The sequence below is a fragment of the Ursus arctos genome, unplaced genomic scaffold (genome assembly GCF_023065955.2).
Source record: "Ursus arctos isolate Adak ecotype North America unplaced genomic scaffold, UrsArc2.0 scaffold_17, whole genome shotgun sequence".
NCBI classification, from domain to species: Eukaryota; Metazoa; Chordata; class Mammalia; order Carnivora; family Ursidae; genus Ursus; species Ursus arctos.
This window is the reverse complement of record NW_026622841.1, coordinates 56393073-56411674: the sequence shown is the minus strand read 5'-3', so window position 1 is coordinate 56411674 and position 18602 is coordinate 56393073. Positions and strand designations below refer to the sequence as shown.

Here is an 18602-nt window from a genome sequence, read left to right as displayed (position 1 = left end):
TTTCCTCTAGGGACTCAACTGCCTCAATGTTAATGCTTTAGCTTAACATTAGCCTGACCTCCAGGATCCTGCAAGTCTCCTTTCACATATAAAAATTCCTTTGGAAACTTCCTTAATCTATAACCCCCCCCCAAGATATGTGTTAGCAATCATCCTCCAAGCATATGGCCCACTGATACACATCAGAAGGGACTCATGACTAAGGTAACTACTAGTAATAAATGAGCTTTTCCTAACAACAGCTAGCCCTCCAAGGTCCTGGAAACCTTGCTTCCCAATTCCTTAGAGACTGACGCTATCCTTTACCCACTCCCAACTTGAATGTATATAAACAGCCACTCCTCATGACCCCAGGGCAGCTCTTCCTGCCCACAGGTCTCATCCCGTGTTTTAATAAAACCACCCTGCTTGCACCGAAGATGACTCAAGAATTCTTTCTTGACCATCAGCTGGGAACCCCAATATTTTCATATCAGGTAATAATGGGGGTGGGGTCAGTGGTGATAACTAAGGTTTCTCCAGCTTTGTGATGACCAAGGTAAGACAGACTCTAGATGGAACCTCCTTCCTCTGCCCTGCCTTGATTCTTCCAAGTGCAATACACAAACCTCCTTTCTTCCCATCCCACACCATCCTGTACACGTGTGCATGCACAGTGGAAAGTATTATTGCAGGAAATATCCTCATCCTCCAGACCACCCAGTCTGCTTCAGGCAAAATTCCTTAAATGCAGGTTTGTGGCATCATAAATTCCATAGCAGCAAAAATTCTGCATGTCAAGAATGAGCAGTAGTGGAAAACACATGAAGTTTCCAAACAAGGACAGGCTCCAGCTGGGCTCTGCCTCCCCAGATGAGAATTATCCAAGCCAGACCGCTCTTGCATCCAGTCCAGGAACTTGTAGGGAAGGGTTATGTGTTCCAGTTCTCAGAGAACACTGTCCCCGGTGAGTCGCTTCGATGCCGCCTGGGAGCCCAGGCTGGCCTGTCCCGTGTGCCAGCACACAATGAGAAATTCTCACCATCCCACAGAACCCTGAGGACATGGACAGTCAAGGGCAGAAGCCAAAACATATCCCATGGTTCATGAGGATTCAAACAAAGAGGGAAGTGGTAGAGGAAAATTCTTGACATTCCCAACATTCTCAGCTGGCAAAAGCTGAATGGAAAAACCATTACTGAATGTTCTTTCTGTGCCATTCAGAAGAACCTTTCTGATGTTTACACAGACCCTCTCTCTCCACAGAAAAGCAGAAGGCCTATTTATATGCCCACTCAGATGTCCTAAAATCCAATAGTAGGTAAAGCGGAATAGAAAAAGGGCTGGGAAACTATATGGCAGACTGTTAACAGTAGCTATCTCTGAATAATGCCATTATAAGCAGACCACCACTTGTTGTAGTATGTCTGGATTATTTTTTAAAAATTTTAATAGGATACACTACTTTAACAATGAGAAGGGATAACCCCCTCCCCCCTTCTTTCTTCTTTCTTTCAATTTGCCAGTAAAGTCAAAGAGCTTCCTCGGCATTCAGGGATAAGAGCATTGAAGCAAAAGTATCAGGAGGAAGCTGGGTTTCAGAAGTAAACTGACCGCCGTTTGACTCCTTTTGGACAAGGTACGGTGCAAACCTTCTTTAGGAGACAACAATACAGCACAAATCCAACATCCTTCCACAAAAAAAGGTGTTGGTGGGGAGGCCATGGATTTGTGTTTTGTGAAAGACAAGGTAATGAACTGGCATACTCTGACCCTTAGAATAATGTACAAGACAGAAGCCAAGATTTTGAAGTGATGTAGAAATACACTTCTTCCCACCCACGTAATACCCAACTACAGAGAACCTCAGCTCTAATTCCTGTCTGTTAGCAAGCCAATGGAATTTCCTCCAAGTCCAGAACTCTGCCCCACCCTGTCCCAAAGTTATCTGCATTTCTCATCACACACAGTCCCCGTTCATTGGAAGGAAATGCCATGAGGGTTGGTCATGGCTCTCCCTCTCTCCTACTCCACTCAGGTTGCTTGGGTCTCTCCTGTCTGTATATAGACCTCCTGTTCACAGTAAACATCCCATCTTCAAGACACGTCTCCCTGCAAAACCGGACAGCAAAGCAAACATCACCTGGGATTACGCGCAGAGCAGGACAGACCTTGGCCCGTGGGCCCCAAAGCGGGGCCTGATCCCGCACTCCCTGACGGTGGTACCCGTCCTACAGCCCTGCCACCATGGTGGCCACAGGAAGCCTGCCTTGCTGGGCACCCACAAGGAGCTTCCCGAGTCTGTGTCAGCACCTTGTTAGGAAGAGATCAGAGTCACACAAAACACACTTGCAGGCATGGTTTCATTCACCCCCAAAGCACCAGGCACCCAGGCCTCTGTCTGTGTTCACCAAGTGCAGCCTTTGGACCCATCTTTCCTTGACTGGTTATCTGGAACTTTCCACTGGAGTATTTAAATACTGTAGTGGCCACACAGCAGCTAGAGGAATCCTGTTTTTAACTTGTGAGTTATGTTATTTACACATACCATCGAATCTATTTTTAACTTTTTAATTGTGGAAATTTTCAACCATACGCACAAGAAGAGAGCAAGGTATAATGCACTTTCATGCTCTCATCTCCTAGTCTCAAGATCAGCCCAAACACATGGCCCCTGGCCTGTTTCCACCTCCCCTCCCACCCCACCCCCGCCACTGGAATCTTCGGAAGCAAACACTCGACGTCATACTATGTTAACTGTAAAGCAGAGTGGTTTTTTCTTCAAACAAAGTCAAATTGTGTCATTTTTCAAAATCCTTCTAACTTACTAATCATAAAATCCAAACTCTGTCCTATGGTGTCACTTGGGCACTCGGCCCGTCCTCCCCCTCTCTCTCCCCAATCCCTGGCCTCCTCTCTGCTCCCCGAATGAGCAGCCACAGGGAGCCCTCAGGGTCGTCTCACATGCCTTCCCCAGACTGGACCCACCTCCACTAGACATCCTCACTCCCACCTTTCATTCACAACTTTTTCAACTGCCACTTCCTCTGAGAACCCTTCTTGACCCCTACCTGGGCCATAGCAGGGACTCGGCAAATACGTAACAACAGAACACATGTGATGAATCAATAATCCTGTGAAGGCAGGTAGACTAGATTAAACTGTTCCTATTTTACAGATGAAAAAATAGGCTCATAATGGTTCAGTAAATTGCCCACAGACACACAGCTCTTAAATGGTGTAACCAGCCCTTGAACACAGGTCTTCTGATGCCAAGTTCCATACTCTTTCCATTCCTCAGTCGCTTCTCTGCAATGAAACGCTGCATAAGTTGATGTAATGCAGATACGGGCTTATACTAAACATAGGCACTCATTCAACAAGGATCTATTGAACACTTGGTATATGATGGGGACTCTTCTAAGGAGGTGGCAGGTAGAATAACAGTCCCCAGAGATGTCCACATCTAAATCCCATATTATGCTACATGGCAAGGGGGCATTGAGGCTGCCAATGGAATTAAGGTTGCTGACCAGCTGACCTTGAGATGGGAAGGTTATCCTGCATTATACAGTGTTCAGCATCACCATCAGGGTCCTTACAAGTGGCAGAGGAAGGCAAGAGTCAGAGAGCTTGGAAGATGCTCTGCTGCTGGCCTTGAAGATGGAGGGAGGAATGCGGGCACAAACCAGGGAACGCAGGCAGCCTCTGAAAATGGCCAGGAATGGATTCTTCCCCAGTGCGTCCAGAAAGGAACACAGCCTTGCCTATGCCTTGGTATTGGCCTGGTAAGCCCTTCTCGGACTTCTGACTTTCAGAACTGTGAGCCCGCTGTTTGCTACTAAATGTGTGGTGATCTGTTCCAGCAGCCCTAGGAAACAAATAGAAGGTGAAGAAGAAGGGTGGAGTCAGGCCACCTTCAAAGGGGCTGCTCTGAATATAAATGTCTCCTAACAGCGAACTCTGTGTTCTAAGGACACTCCAGCTGTTCCTGTTTAGACACGTCCTTTGGTGCCTCGGGAGCACGCTCTTTTGTTATTAAATGAAGTCCATGTGCCTAATTTCCTTGTCACGAATGACATTCACAGGCTTCATAGGCCCTTTGGTTTGTATTTGAACCAGACTTAGGAAATAAGGTGCACAAAAGTAGAAAGCAAAGGGAGGGAGAGGCAGGAATGGAGGGGAGAGGAGGGGAGGGGAGGGGAGGGGAGGGGAGAAACACACAACCAGATAAAGAGCTTCTCCCATTCTTCTTCCCAAGCGCAAGGCTGTCTTGCCCACGGAGAGTCAGAGAACGGAAATTGGCCTCAACCCAGGAGGCACAGACAATGCTTCATAATTAGACGCTACTTAGAGCGTCCCAGACCAAAATACACACCAGTAAAATGTCACTGCCTGACTTGTAAGGAATCTTCCCCTAGCGGCGTGGCCGTCCTTCCCAGAACACGCCTGTCCCCCCAGAGGGGCAGCGCAGGCAGACCTGGAGGAGGGCAGACACCCAACGGGGAACAACGGACAACGGTGGGGTCTGCTGTGACAGAGAGGGTGCTGCAGGGCCAGGGGACCGGGGCCACTCTCAGGCAGAAGCTCACCCTTGCTTTGTAAGACTGCGTGCTCGAGGCTTCCCTCCCCGTGCTCCTGCCTGTCCACTCCCCAGTTCGTCTCCCTCACTTCCGGCCTTCCCATAGCACTGGCTGAGGGCACGAGAGCTTGGAGTTTCCCTTCGGACTTACTACATTGATTGTAATATACAGACATGTCCTTCCTCTTTCTCTCCTGCCAGTGGCCTTCTGCACCCACCCTCCTAATTTCCTCAATGACACCAACACCCCCACACGGAACACGTCTGGGAACGGGTCTGCCCACAATGGCGGCTTCAGCCCTGCCCACACTGCTGCTGTCCCGCGGCCCAACTCAAGCGCCACCGTCACACTCTCCTTCTGCAGCTTCTGTCACCAATGTTTACACGTCCCTGGACCTCTTCAGCTGCACCACTTTCCAACTGGGAGATTCCTGAGGCTTCTTCTAAAAGGAGAGGCGGGGGCACAACCCTATCACAGTAGCTGTCGACCCCATTTTTAACAGCATATACTGGACGGGCAGGCTGCTGCTGTGTCTCTTTACCACACAGTCTTCGTTGGGTTTTCCTTTTGAGGGGGTGTCACAGGAGCGGAGGGTGGAGAGGCGGAGTATTTCCTTTATCAGGATGTCCGCGTGCACTAATTAAACGTACGGTTCTCTTGTGACAGACCGGGAAGGAAAGCAAACCAGGTATTGATCCTCTTCCACTGAAGGTGAATTCTGACGAAAACCGTTCTCCAGGGGGTGTGGGAAGGCACAGGAGGGTGAAGCAGCCCCCCAGCCTTGGTGAGGAGCAGGCCTGCACGGGTGCTGTTGCTGCTGCCGCGGGGGGCAGGGCCTGTGTCTCCAGTGGCCGCAGGGCAAGCAAGGAGAAAACAAAGAGCAGCTCATTCAGAGCTTCTCAGAGGCCCCATTCTTCAAGGACTTACAAAGGTCAAAATTTCCTCGGACTTGAGCCACAGTCTATGAAAAGAGAACCGCTTTCTTGACCACAGAGACCGGGGCCCCAAAGAAAGAAGGAAAGAAAGCAAAGGAAGTTTCTCTTGATGTTTGTCAAGACCGAACTTGACCTCAGCTATTTGCTGCCTCTGGTCTCGTTTCTTTCTCAGGGACCCACAGAGACCCGGCGTTTCAGCCACGGCCCTGCCTGGCTGCCTCTCAGCTGTCTCTGCACATGTCGTCCTGTCCCTGTAGGAGCCTGGGAGGCGCTTGCAAACGTAGGCCGAGGGAGGCAACAGCAGCATGGCTCCACAGCACGCCAACCCGTGGGCTCCGGGAGGGCACCCCGGGACTTTGCCTTCAGCAGGTGTCCAGCTTCCAGGAAAACTTTTTTTTTTTTTTAGGATTTTATTTATTTATTTGTCAGAGAGAGAGGGAGCGCACAAGCAGGGGGAGCAGCAGGCAGAGGGAGAAGCAGGTTGTCTGCTGAGCATGGAGCCCGATGTGGGGCTCAATCCCCGGGTCGTGGGATCACAACCTGAGCCAAAGGCAGATGCTTAATGACTGAGCCACCCAGGCATCCCGACCAGGAAAACTTCTGACAGAGGAAACAAGCAAAGAGTAAACAAATCTGGGTGGTGTAAATATACTTACTGTATTATTTTCTGGAGTGCTTGAAATATCTCAAAATTAGGGGGAAGAAAGTTTGTACACTCACTAGAAGAGTCACTATAAGCCTTTGAATCAATGGGTTTTAGCATATTATCACACTATCTTGAGTAGTATGTATTATGGTAATAAAGTCTGGTCCTGGTTAGACAATACTGCTGAAATCAGCTGCAAATACTACTACTTTGAAGATAGGTTTCTTCTTTTAAAAAACATAATTCAGTCAAGTATCATGTATCTTAAATCTAGTAATAGTTTGGTAAATTGTAAGTGATCACCTCACAAAGATAAACTTATTTATAGTTCTATATGAATTTGCTACAGGGAATGCATTTTAACATTTCAAAGATTTAATATTTTATTCAGAATTTTTTCTTTAGGTACCATTCTGAGGTCAAGGCTGCACTTCTGGTCCGTAATTAGAGATGAAAAACAGCTTGTTTGGGGCACCTGGGTGGCTCAGTCGTTAAGCTATCTAAATAAAAACTCGTACATAAATGCTTAAAGCAGCTTTACTCATAAAAGGCAAAAGGTGGAAACAATCTAAATGTTCATCACCTGATGAATGGATAAACAAAATGTAGGGCATCCACACGATGGAATATTAGTCAGCCATGAAAAAGAAGGAAGCACTGATTCAAGTTACAATGTGGATGAACACTGATAACATGCTAAGTGAAAGACACAGAGTGCATGATTCCATTTATATGAAATGTTCAGATGAGGCAAATCTAGAGGCAGAAAGCAGCCAAGGGCTGGGGGACTTAGGAAGAAATGGAGAATGACTGTTAATGGGTTTAAAATGAAGTGTAGCAACAGCTGCACAATCTTAATATACTAGAGTCCACCGAACTGTGCACTTGAAATGAGTAAATGATATGGTCTGTGAATTATATCTCAATAAAGCTGGGTTTTTTTAAAGATTTTATTTATTTATTTGAGAGAGAGAGAGAGACAGCATGCGCAGCGGGGAAAGGAAGAAGCAGGCTTCCTGCTGAGCAGGGACCCCAACGCAGGGCTCCATTCCAGGACCCTGGGATCATGACCTGAGCTGAAGGCAGATGCTTCACTGACTCAGCCCCCCAGGCGCCCCTCAATAAAGCTGTTTTTAAAAAAGAGAGGTAATACTCTACACACTGATAATCCACACAGAAACAAATGCTGACAAAAGCGTTTATCAGTTAATTTTATTTCCAACCACTAAAACTCCAGGATGGATTATCCAAAAAAGATGAAAGCATGGCTCAGCTGCTTCGGAGGTGAACCAGGGAATGAAAACAAAAAGCTTATGAGATGGAAGCTCTGAGCAAGTCTAGAACGGGTGCGGGAGTGGGCAGGAAAAGAGCTCCCTTGTCAAGGAAAAGGTAAACAGAGAATTGCACACCATAGCTCTTTTCAGAAACACAGGGAGGGACCATCTCAGGCACCAGGAAGTAATGAACATACCGTTGACCCTTGAACAACCCAGGTTTGAACTGCACAGGTGTACTTAAATGCAGATTTTTTATAGTACGGTACTGTAAACACATTTTGTTATGATTTTCTAATAACATTTTCTTTTCTCTAGCTGACTTTCTTGTAAGAGTAAGTATATTACATGTAACACACACAACATGTGTTCTCAGGAAGGCTTCCAGGCAAGAGTAGGTATTAGTAATTACGTTTTGGGGGAGTCCAAAGTTATACATGGATTTTCAACTGTGTGGGGGGTCAGCACCCCTAACCCCCACGTTGTTCAAGGGTCCACTGTATTTTAAAAGCCACAGGAGGGCAAACATTATCTCTACAGTTTCAGATTTCTTAACAGGAAATTCATTTTGGATAAAACATTGTGGGAGTGTGTAAACGTAAAGCTCAGTGGGAGAAGATTGAGGTAGATGTCTGAAAAGAAGTTCCAGGCCAGACGAAGTGGAGCCCCAAAGTACGCAGAGCAAGAGAACCCAATAGAAGCCTGTGGCAGACAAATTATGATGACCAAGTAATTGTTCACCTCTGTGTGAATCCATACCCTGTTTATGCCCATGTAGTCTTCTCACTTCCTCTAAAGGCTGTGTCCAGCTATCATTTGACTTTGGGCTAAGCCATCTGACTTGCCTTGGAAAATGGAATATAGGCAGGTGTCACGTGCTCGTTCTAACCCTAGCATTAAAAGCCTTGAATCTGTGCCTTGCTCCTCGTGCTTCTGCACTGAGGAGAGTTTCCTCAGGTAGCTGCTGTCTCTCTAACCCCAGAAGGAACAAGCAAGTAGACTCCCCCCGGCCCCCACAGAGACCCACAGTTTGTAGCAGAGCCGCCTCGGCTAGAGAGCTCCGTAATATTCTTGTAACTTTTCTGTAAGTACCAGAGTATTCTTTTTTTTGTAGGCTCCACCCCAGTGTGAAGCCCAACATGGCGCTTGAACTCATGACCCTGAGATCAAGACCTGAGTGGAGATCAGGAGTCATATATTTAACCAACTGAGCCACCCAGGGGACCCAGTATAAGAGTGCTTTTAAATAAAAAGATTTAAAAAAAAGAATTAACATACAGCCATGTGTCAATTGTCAGAATTAATAATTCTAAATTCTAAATAAAGTCTTGTTTATTTAAGGTCATATTTAGATTTCTACAACATCTCAATCTATTATTAGATAATACGGGTCCTATATAGTGTTCAATATTGTTCTTACTTGGCATTTCTTTCATTTTCAGTGTTCTATCAATTTTTTTACAATACCCAAAAAAGACAGTAGTTAAAAATTATATAACTTCCTACACAAATCTTTGCATCATGTCATTTTACCATTACCTTCAAAGCTCCATAATTCCTGGTAAGTATTGGGAAGTGGGGGGGGGGGCTATTTTTTAGTCTGCACGTGCGTTCTCCAATTTCATCTTTAAAAAGTATGTAATGATGAGCTTGATTTCAGAAGTCAATCTATTCAACTTCAGATGTGTTAGTAGTGTCAGAGGAGAGCTTTTATTCTAACCGAAGAACCATCAATTCACCTTCGCGGAATGTGTGACTGTGGTGCATTTGAAACCCAAATTTTACAAATACAACTATTCTGACTGAAGCACTAGGGCAGATAGACAGCCATAACACTGACTTCAACCCAACTGAAACAAGATAATAAGATGATGTTAGTATCTGTTCATGTTAGATACTTAGAACAATATTACTCTGATGGATCAGATCAGGAAAATGAAGCACGGAATTCTCCCAAGATACGAACATTTTAATGGTATTATCCTATGGATTGCAATTGTGTTTTAAAGCAAAAACAGAATGACTTGGAAGCACACCTCTAAAACATGGAGGCTGCAATTCCTATTGACGAGACTTTTTTTTTGAGAGGGAGAGAGAGTGGGGAGGGCAGAAGGAGAGGGAGAGAGAGAATCCCAAGCAGTCTCCACACTCAGCACAGAGCCCAATGCAGGGTTTGATCTCACAACCCTGACACCAAGACCTGAGCTGAAATCAAGAGTCAGCCACTTAACCAACTGAGCCACCCGGGTTCCCCGAAAACAATTTTTAGTAACAATGAGGATACTCTAGTCCCCAATTTATGCGGAAAAACAAAGAAGGTAGTCAAAAGGAAACCCAAAGGGAAAGATGGATGTGTTGACACATTACGACAGCAGTCTCGTCTTCCCATCACAAACCCTGATCAGTGGGAGATAGGAGGATGAAGCTGGGCAGATAAATTCCTTTCTCTCCCCTGGGACCACTTTGAGCTCCTCTGTATATCCTTCCAGAGGCGTCTGCTGACCTACTGCTGAGTTCTCCTCACAGCTCCATGCAAAGCAGAAACCAGCACAGCAACTCATTCCGAGAGGACAGGATGAAAACCCCCAAAAGCCCACACCAACACTACAACACAGGCACTCCAATGGCACTCTTGCCCCCTCTACACCCCTCTTGGCAGCAACAAACTGAATGCACAAACCTTGAAAATGTTAAGCTTCTAATAAATTGGATTCAACAATCACTTGGTTATTGAAAATGGTTACATTTGAAAAAAAAATTTTTATAGAGGCAATCTATGTCTTACCATTTGCCATCGAAAGGATCAAAAGATGTCCGTCATATACAGTTGAATGAAAAGCATAATTAGGACAGCATATCAAGAACGAACACTCTGTTCTACAAAGAGGGGGAGGAAAAGAGGGATCCTTTTACAGTTCCAGTGCTCAGACGGGAGAGTGATTTTTCATGAGTACGAATTTGTGCCACAAATGTAGTCCCGAATTAATATCGTGTATGATAGGCAGAAGTGGTTCGATAGCTCCGCAAATAAACAAATACTGAGTAATTAACACATACAAAGCACTGCACTGAGCATTATCACCCTTTGAGGACCCAGAATCCATGTCTTTATATGATCAAATAATAAATCCAAAGAGATTTTGTTTGTTTAGAATTGTGAAGACTAAGAAGAACAGTAACCGATTTCTACAAGGATAAGGAGGGATAATAAAGCGCGCTGGACTCCAACAATTAATGAGACAGAACGAGCAGCAGTAGGCACACGCAGCAGCAGGGAAGGTATTTTTAGCTCCAACATTAGGCAATGTCATTACAAGCACGATTAAATCCAGCAACAAGCTGCCAAAATGACTGAGAAATTGCCATCACTGGAGAGATGCGAGACTGCACGGAGGGACAGCAGACAAGGGCGGCCTGAGGATAACTGCATCAGACCTTCAAGGGTTAGAGGGATCGATGACCACAAAGGCTGTGCAGACGTTTCTCACATGCTCTCCACAATTCTAGATTCTAAAGAGCATCCACCTGAAGTTACCATCCAAAAGTCAGTCCGTCCTCCCTGAAGCACTGCTGTGCACTTGGCCTTGCACACATAATACTAACAATTATGATAACAAATACTACTAAGAATACATATAACACTGATACCATAATACTATACCTAATATATAATATGTGGAATACAATAACATATGCAATACTACGCTTTTAAAATTACAGACAGCAATATAGGCACAGATGTCTATCAACTCTATAGTCAAATTTCTGGAAAAAAATTAGAATAATTAGAAATATGGTCATACGGAAAATTTTCTATTGCTATTTTGCTTTGAGATGGTCAAGGTGCAAGCTACAAACTACCGTAGTCACTTTAGAGGACCAAATTTTACCAAAAGCAGTCACCTACTTAAATATTATATCAGAACAGGTAAGGAGACGTCAAATACTCTGTTTAGATCATACAGAAATCTCTCTTCAGGAACACTGTTATTACCAAGTGAAAACGGCAGGTAATAAAGAACCCTGAGCCCTTTGATATGAAGTCACCAACACACAGATCGTGATATGTCTGAAGAATGGTCATCTGATGTCAATAGCGGAAATCAGACTTATTGTGGAGATCATTTCATAATGTCTAAAAATATCAATTCACTACCATGTACACCTGAAGCTAATATTGTATGTCAATTATCCTTCAATTTAAAAACTAAATTTAAAAAACAGTGGAAATATCTGGGTGGTGGGATCTTGCATAATTTTACTCTCGGCTGCATGGCCTTTGTGTGATTTTTCTAGCAGAACAAAACTACAAAGCAAAGCTCAGGACCCAGACTGCTGGGCTCACATTTCAGCTTTCCGCATAATTGGCTGTGTGATCTTGAGCAAGTTACTTAACCTCTCTGTCCCTTCGTGACCTCACTTCTAAATAGGGATAAAAACAGTCCCCACTTCAGAGTGCTGCGAGAGGACTAAGCGTGTTAGGGCACGGAAGGCACTCAGAACACTGCGTGGAACATAGCTAGCCCTCGGGAAATACCCACCAATAGTAGAGGCAGTAGTACCACTAATACTAAGCCAGCTATCAGTAAAATTGGCCGATACTCATTAAAAGTGGCTGCAAAAGCAACAACTTCATGGCCAAAAGTTAAAATGGGGATAAGAAAACCTCTCTGCTTAAGTTTAAATAACAACCAAAAAACCAAACCCCAAAACCCAAAAACCTAGCAGATCTACATACTATAAATAAATGTACACAGTAGGTAAAAAGGAAGCTATGTAAAGATGAGATCCCTGAGTCGACCTTTTCTCCTAGGATCTGTCCTCTCATTTCAGAGGTCAGCAGGCACAGCGGACTAAAGAGTGAAAGAGGAGCTCTAGGTAGGGGCTTCGTGTGTGCAAGTCTGTGCTCTCAACTCAGCAGCAAAATAGAAGACGTTCTAATGAGGTTAGCATTTGCAGGCCAGAAGGTCCGTCCTGATTAAGAAGAAAGACGTCTTCAAAACCCTAGTAGCCTTCATCTGCAAATGCTGGAGCGGGGACTTACATAAAATGAAAGTTACAGAAACACACACTTGACTTCTTAGGAGCTGACAATGAAAAGGATGCTTTATCCCGAACCCTTGATTCTCTTCCTTTGAGAGAGAGATAATCAATAATTGAAGTAAACAGCATATTAGAACAGGGTAAGAGCTGTGGAGAAAAAGGAAGTGAGTGGAGCAGGGACGGAAAAAGAGGAAGTGTTGACATTTGAAAAGGGGAGGTAGAGAAGGTGACACATAAGCCTGGATCAGACAAGGGGAAATTCAACCCATTTTACTCTGTAATCATTAGCTCTGATGAAAGTTTTGAGCAGGCTGGAAGCCCCCAGGGAAGACAAGCTATTGGTTATTCTGTGTGTCACTTATTCTGACCCCCCTTTCGACTTTCATAATATACGCTCTAGTGATTACACAAATATCCTGTTATAGACAGTCTGTGTTGGTATTGTTTCACTTTTTAAAATCTAAAAACAAGAGCTTCTTAAATAATCTTCCCCCTAAATATTTTTGGCAAATAAAAGGAATTAAGAATAAGAGACAAGTCATTGGCTGTTTCTGCTAACCCAACGTCCATTGCCCCGTTTTCCAGTAAGAGAATCCAGATTTTCCTTGGGTAACTAGCCTACCGCACGCCCAACCAATGTGGCTCAGGTGGGGCTGAGGGCAGCCCCTACCTCTAGGGGTTAAGTGTATTACTGGGCCCTACAAGTAGGAGCACCAAATCCCCCTTAAACGCTACTACACAGTGTCAAGTTCAGGAGTGGAACATGGGACCAAACCAGGCACTGAGACGCGGGGTGCGACTCGCGGAAAAGAGGTACTGTCCTTGATGGGACCGCTCAGGTGGCAGAATGCAGGCCTGGCATCACTGACCGAGCCACCCTTGCCACCGTTGGGAAAGGGAAAGAGGTGAGTCTGCCTAAAAATGAAGCCAGCCTAGACGGCAGCAAGCAGAGAAACAGGAACAGAGCCGGGTGCCTCTGACAATACATTTGGGGGACTTGAACTCGGCCCTATCTCAAGACAGCCAACCCATTCATTTTTCGCACAGTGGAGGAGCACGTTTCCTTTTTTGATGAAATCACTGAAGCTGGGTTCCTGTCACTTGCAACCGAGTCTTGCCAAGTACGAAGAAACCTTCAGGAACCTCAGTATTTTCCCTAGAAAGCCAACAACGTGTACACTTACCCGTTCCTGCCCAGCAGTATCCCAGATGAGGAACTTATGAAGCTCATTTCCACAAGGCACGGTTTTGGTCATAAAGGATGCCCTGAAAAAGAGAATCAACATCTCCACGTTACCAGGCGCCCCTACAATCCTCACAAAGACTCCTGTTTGACACAAGTTCATCTTGCCTCAGCAAGACTTCACAAGCTCCCTCCTGGGGGGGGGGGGGCTGCTAAAAGGAAAGATGGGCGGTTAGAGTCCCGTCACCCAGAAAAAAATATTCCGCATCTTCTGTTAGTCCAGCTGGAAGTTTGGGGAAGGAAAATTTTTTTTTTTAAAGATTTTATTTATTTATTCGACAGAGATAGAGACAGCCAGCGAGAGAGGGAACACAAGCAGGGGGAATGGGAGGGGAAGAAGCAGGCTCATAGCGGAGGAGCCTGATGTGGGGCTCGATCCCACAACGCCGGGATCACGCCCCAAGCCGAAGGCAGACGCTCAACCGCTGTGCCACCCAGGCGCCCCTGGGGAAGGAAAGTTTTTTTAAAAAGCCAAGAATGCATTCAAAGCCCTCTGCTTCCAAAAACAGTCCTAAGATAGTATGCTCAACTGTTCTAAGATAATGTGCCCCCCACATCAGGAAAGAAAACAAAACCTAAGATTTTAGAAACGTATTATTAAAACAGTGCAGAATGAAAAGGACAGCTAGCCTTTGGGCACGTCACAGTGTGGGCCTTGCGATGACACACACGGAAAACTGCCTTCCATATGCACCCATGCTATGCATGCAACACTCGCAGCAACTAATAGAATACCATAGCTCATTCCCACCCGGCTCTTACACATGCAGGGATAAAGGTTGGTAGTTTACCAAATATTTATGTTTTCTCCATTAAAAAAAAAAGGAAGGATTCAAAACTCTCAGTAGAAAATGAAACACTTGATACTCTCTTTTTTGTACGGTTCCTGTTAATAAACGTTTTCTTTGTGTTCATGAAAGACGAAAAGATACAATACGTGGAAAGTTTATACCCTTGACTTTTATTTTTTTTTTTTTCTGTGAGATAAAGCTTCCCATTCATTAAAAACTAATGAGTCTCCCCAACGGTGGGACAACCGACATAAGCCTCCTCATGTGATGGTGTAAGAAGCGCATACATCACCTGTGCAGCATTCTGGCCAAAACCTGAATGCAATTCATGAAGAAACAGATCAGGCAGACCCAGAACGTGGAGCATTCGACAAGACAACCGGCCCAAATGCTCCAAGCAAGTCAAAGTCATGAAAAGCGAACAAAATAAAAGGCAGGAAGATTGTTCTAGAATCTAGATTAAGAGAGAAGAAAGAGATAAAACAACCAAATGCCCTTTGGCTGCACCTGGAATTAGGAGGGAAATATCTTTAAAAGACATTTTGAGGGGGTGCCTGGGTGGCTCAGTAGTTAAGCGTCTGCCTTTGGCTCAGGGCGTGATCCCGGTGTTCCGGGATCGAGTCCCACATCGGGCTCCTCCACTGGGAGCCTGCTTCTTCCTCTCCCACTCCTCTGTTGTGTTCCCTCTCTCGCTGGCTGTCTCTCTGTCACATAAATAAATTAAAAAAAAAAAAAACTTAAAAAAAAAAAGACATTTTGAGGACAACTGGAGAAATTTAAATTTAGACTGTATGTCAGATATTAACATTGAATCAAAATTAATTTTCTAGGGGAGCCTGGGTGGCTCAGTCGGTTAAGAGTCCAACTCTTGGTTTCAGCTCAGGTCATGATCTCAGGGTCGTGGGATCAAGCCTGTCATTCGGCTCCACACTCAACATGGAGTCTGCTTGTCCCTTTCCTCTGCTCCTCCCATACCCTCTCCATCCTCTCTCTCTCAAACAAATAAAATCTTCTTTAAAAAATTAATTTTCTACATGTGATAATGGTATCCTCATTATGTTCTTATTCTCAGGAGAGGCAGAGTAGAGGTTTTAGGGGTAAGGTGTCAGGCTATCTACCCCACTTCCTATGGCCCAGCTGACGCACCCCATCCAGCACACAGTCCAGCCCTACGTCACTCAGCACCCATCCCAGTAATGTTTCCTCAACTTTTCCCCAAGACTAAGAGGCAAACTACACAAGTCCCAAGTAGAAAAGCATATGTCCTTGCAATTCCCACACAACCCTCACAACATACTCACACAATGCCAAAAGTTAACAGTTCTATTTATCAACCTATGATTGCACTAAATGGAAATTCTAAGTATTTTTCTAAGTGATATGACCCAATATTATAAAAACCACAACTGCTCCATGATGCTTTATTTCTTTTAACGTGCTTAAAATATACACAAACTACTGATAAGAGTAAATATATTCCAAAAATAGAAATGCCTTTATTACTTTTCCCATTACAAAAGCAATATAAGGACATCCCAAAAAAGAAATTCAAAAAATGAAAGCAAAGGAGGAAACAGAAATCAATCATCATGTCACCGCCTAGCCACAATCACTGCTAATAAGTTGGTATATGTCCTTCCAAATTATTTTTATACAATGTTTACGCCCATAATTGATCATACTCTACATACATTTTGTTTTCACTCCACTCGATGTATCATGGACATCCTTCCATTTCTGTGAATACAGATCAACATCATTACCTAAAATAACTATTCTACACCATGTTATGGCTTTATTCACTAGCCCACTGATGGACATTTTGGTCACCTATTTTCCACTGTGATGACAATGATTAAATGAATATCTTTGTACTTATATCTTCGTGTCCTTGTACAGCTATTTCTTTAGACTTACTCTTAGACATGCCACACTGGGTGGGACCAGCCCACACGCAATACCCATGACAATGTAGAAGATAACCTTCTCCTCAGCCAATCCTGGTCTTTCGAATCTTTTCCAGTACGATAAGGAGAAATGATATGTCACTCCCATTTTTATTATGCTTCTTCTAATTTTAGTGTTTACTGTTCACTTGCATTTTTCTTCAGTAAATATTTAGCTTGTGACCTTTGCCCACTTTCTGGTGGGGGTGCTCATCCTTTTCTTAATCACTTTTTGAGTATTTTACACTAACCTTTTGTAATAGTATATTTTAAATAATATTTTTTCCGGTTTAACCTTTGGCCTTTAACTTTGTTTAGAGAATTTTTCCATAAACACCTTTGGTTTTGTTTTTACTTTGATGGAGGTCAGATTTTCATTCATTCTTCAATAAATTCTAGTCACTAGGATAAATAATATGTCAACCCTGCCCTTAAAAAGTTCTCAGGCTTAGAAAACTAAGTTCATGCCTTTAAAATCTTAGAACCAGAGACTTTTGGAGATGGAAAAAACATGAACTATCCAGGCCGACCTCTTCACTCTACAGATAAGGTGGGGGCGGGGAATCTGAGTCTTGAAAGACTGCCTTGTCCACGGTCGAAGAGTCTACCAGCACAGTGAGGAACAAAATGCAGAGGTCTGTCCTCGATGCCAGGAGGGCAGAAGGAGCATGTAGATAGCCCCTCAGTTGTGGCATCTGAGAAACAGCCAATATCTACTTTTCATATCTGGGGGGCTGTTGTAGGATCATATGAGGGAATGACATCTGTGAAATTCCTGCTTGATACACAGTAAGCCTGCGAGGAACAGCCTCAGTATAGTCATCACGCAGATCTCTCTCTCTCACACACACACACACACACACACACACACACACACACGCTCATGTACACACCCCTCTCGGTTCCTCATTTCCTGCCACTAGAGAAAAGACGACTAATATTTGAAATGACAACTGACAATCCTTGTTCTTTTGGTTGTTGTTTTTCTTTCACAACTTTGCTAGCATTCAATCTTAAGGAGCTCAAGCGTCTTTTCTTCTGTGTAGATTACCTTCCAGAGTGGTTGGGGGGGGGGAGCCTTGGCAATGCCGAACTGACTTCATTATCTGTGGGGACCAGAAATCTGGCAGAGAAGTAACACAATTACCTTGTAAAAGTCGCAACAGAAAGGGCGACACACACACACACACACACACATATATGTTCAAGATGTCAACACAATCTGCTTGAATAGCAAAGCCAAGATTTTTATTGTGAGTCACAGAAGACGGTAAAAATGAACTCTTTCGATGCTGAAACAATGACATTTTACAGCCCGTGGCCTTTCTCCAGTGGTAGTTTGATCACAGTGGGAAGAACAAGGGTAGACTTTGAAAGCGGCTGTGTGTGCCAAAACAAGTCACGTTGCTGTTACAGTGAAAAAGGCCCTGGGCCTGGGGTCTGAAGTCAAATGTCTACCGGACAAGGCAGCAACCATATAAATGAGCCAAGTGGACTAGGTGTAAAAGTAATACTGATAAAAATAATGGTAACAATAAACAGTGGGAGCGCCGTGGAAAGGAGAGAGCCCGCCCGCCCACACGGAGCACCCAAGGCTCGGGTCCAGCTGGCTGCAGCCACGTGGACACGTGCACCCGGTATGCCAAGACTACTGATTTTTTAAAAGAAGCCAGAAATGCAAGTTTATTATGTAAAAATCTCCTGATTCTTCATTACTGGCTTAAAAATGTTAAAGCACTGTGCAGGCTAAACAAAACACATCTATAAGCCAGAGTCCCAGCTCACCAAACCCAGCAGCTGGAGGATGAGCGCGGCAGCCCGTATACAACACCTTCCAAGAAATGCGTTTGCTCCTGCTAGCTTTAGTTTTCTGAAGCTGGAGTGTGGAAACATTTTTTTCAAAATCATAAGAGGGAATAAGTTTTGAGTGGGTTTTTTAATTGGGCAATTGAACTATATCAGGAAAGACAACAGTTTAGAATGGAAGAGCCCATCTCAACCTTGACTCCAGAAGAAAAGTGAGGAATGCAGACAGAAAACAAAACAGCACAGAATTTACAATCACTTAATATTATATTCATGAAGAAATTTTAAGGTATGAGAAAACGCTTAAGTTTGAAGTTTAGTGGAAAATAACAATTCAAAATCATATATACAAAAAT

General features: G+C 44.2%; 1 protein-coding gene across 1 annotated transcript in view; it reads right to left on the bottom strand.

The window, feature by feature from the left end:
- RAB31 (RAB31, member RAS oncogene family) overlaps window positions 1-18602 on the bottom strand; it is a 126548-nt gene that overhangs the window by 49286 nt on the left and 58660 nt on the right. Inside the window, exon 3 of the mRNA XM_026495985.4 lies at window positions 13645-13726. Coding sequence (XP_026351770.1) covers window positions 13645-13726 — 82 coding nt within the window. The remainder of the gene's footprint in view (window positions 1-13644; window positions 13727-18602) is intronic.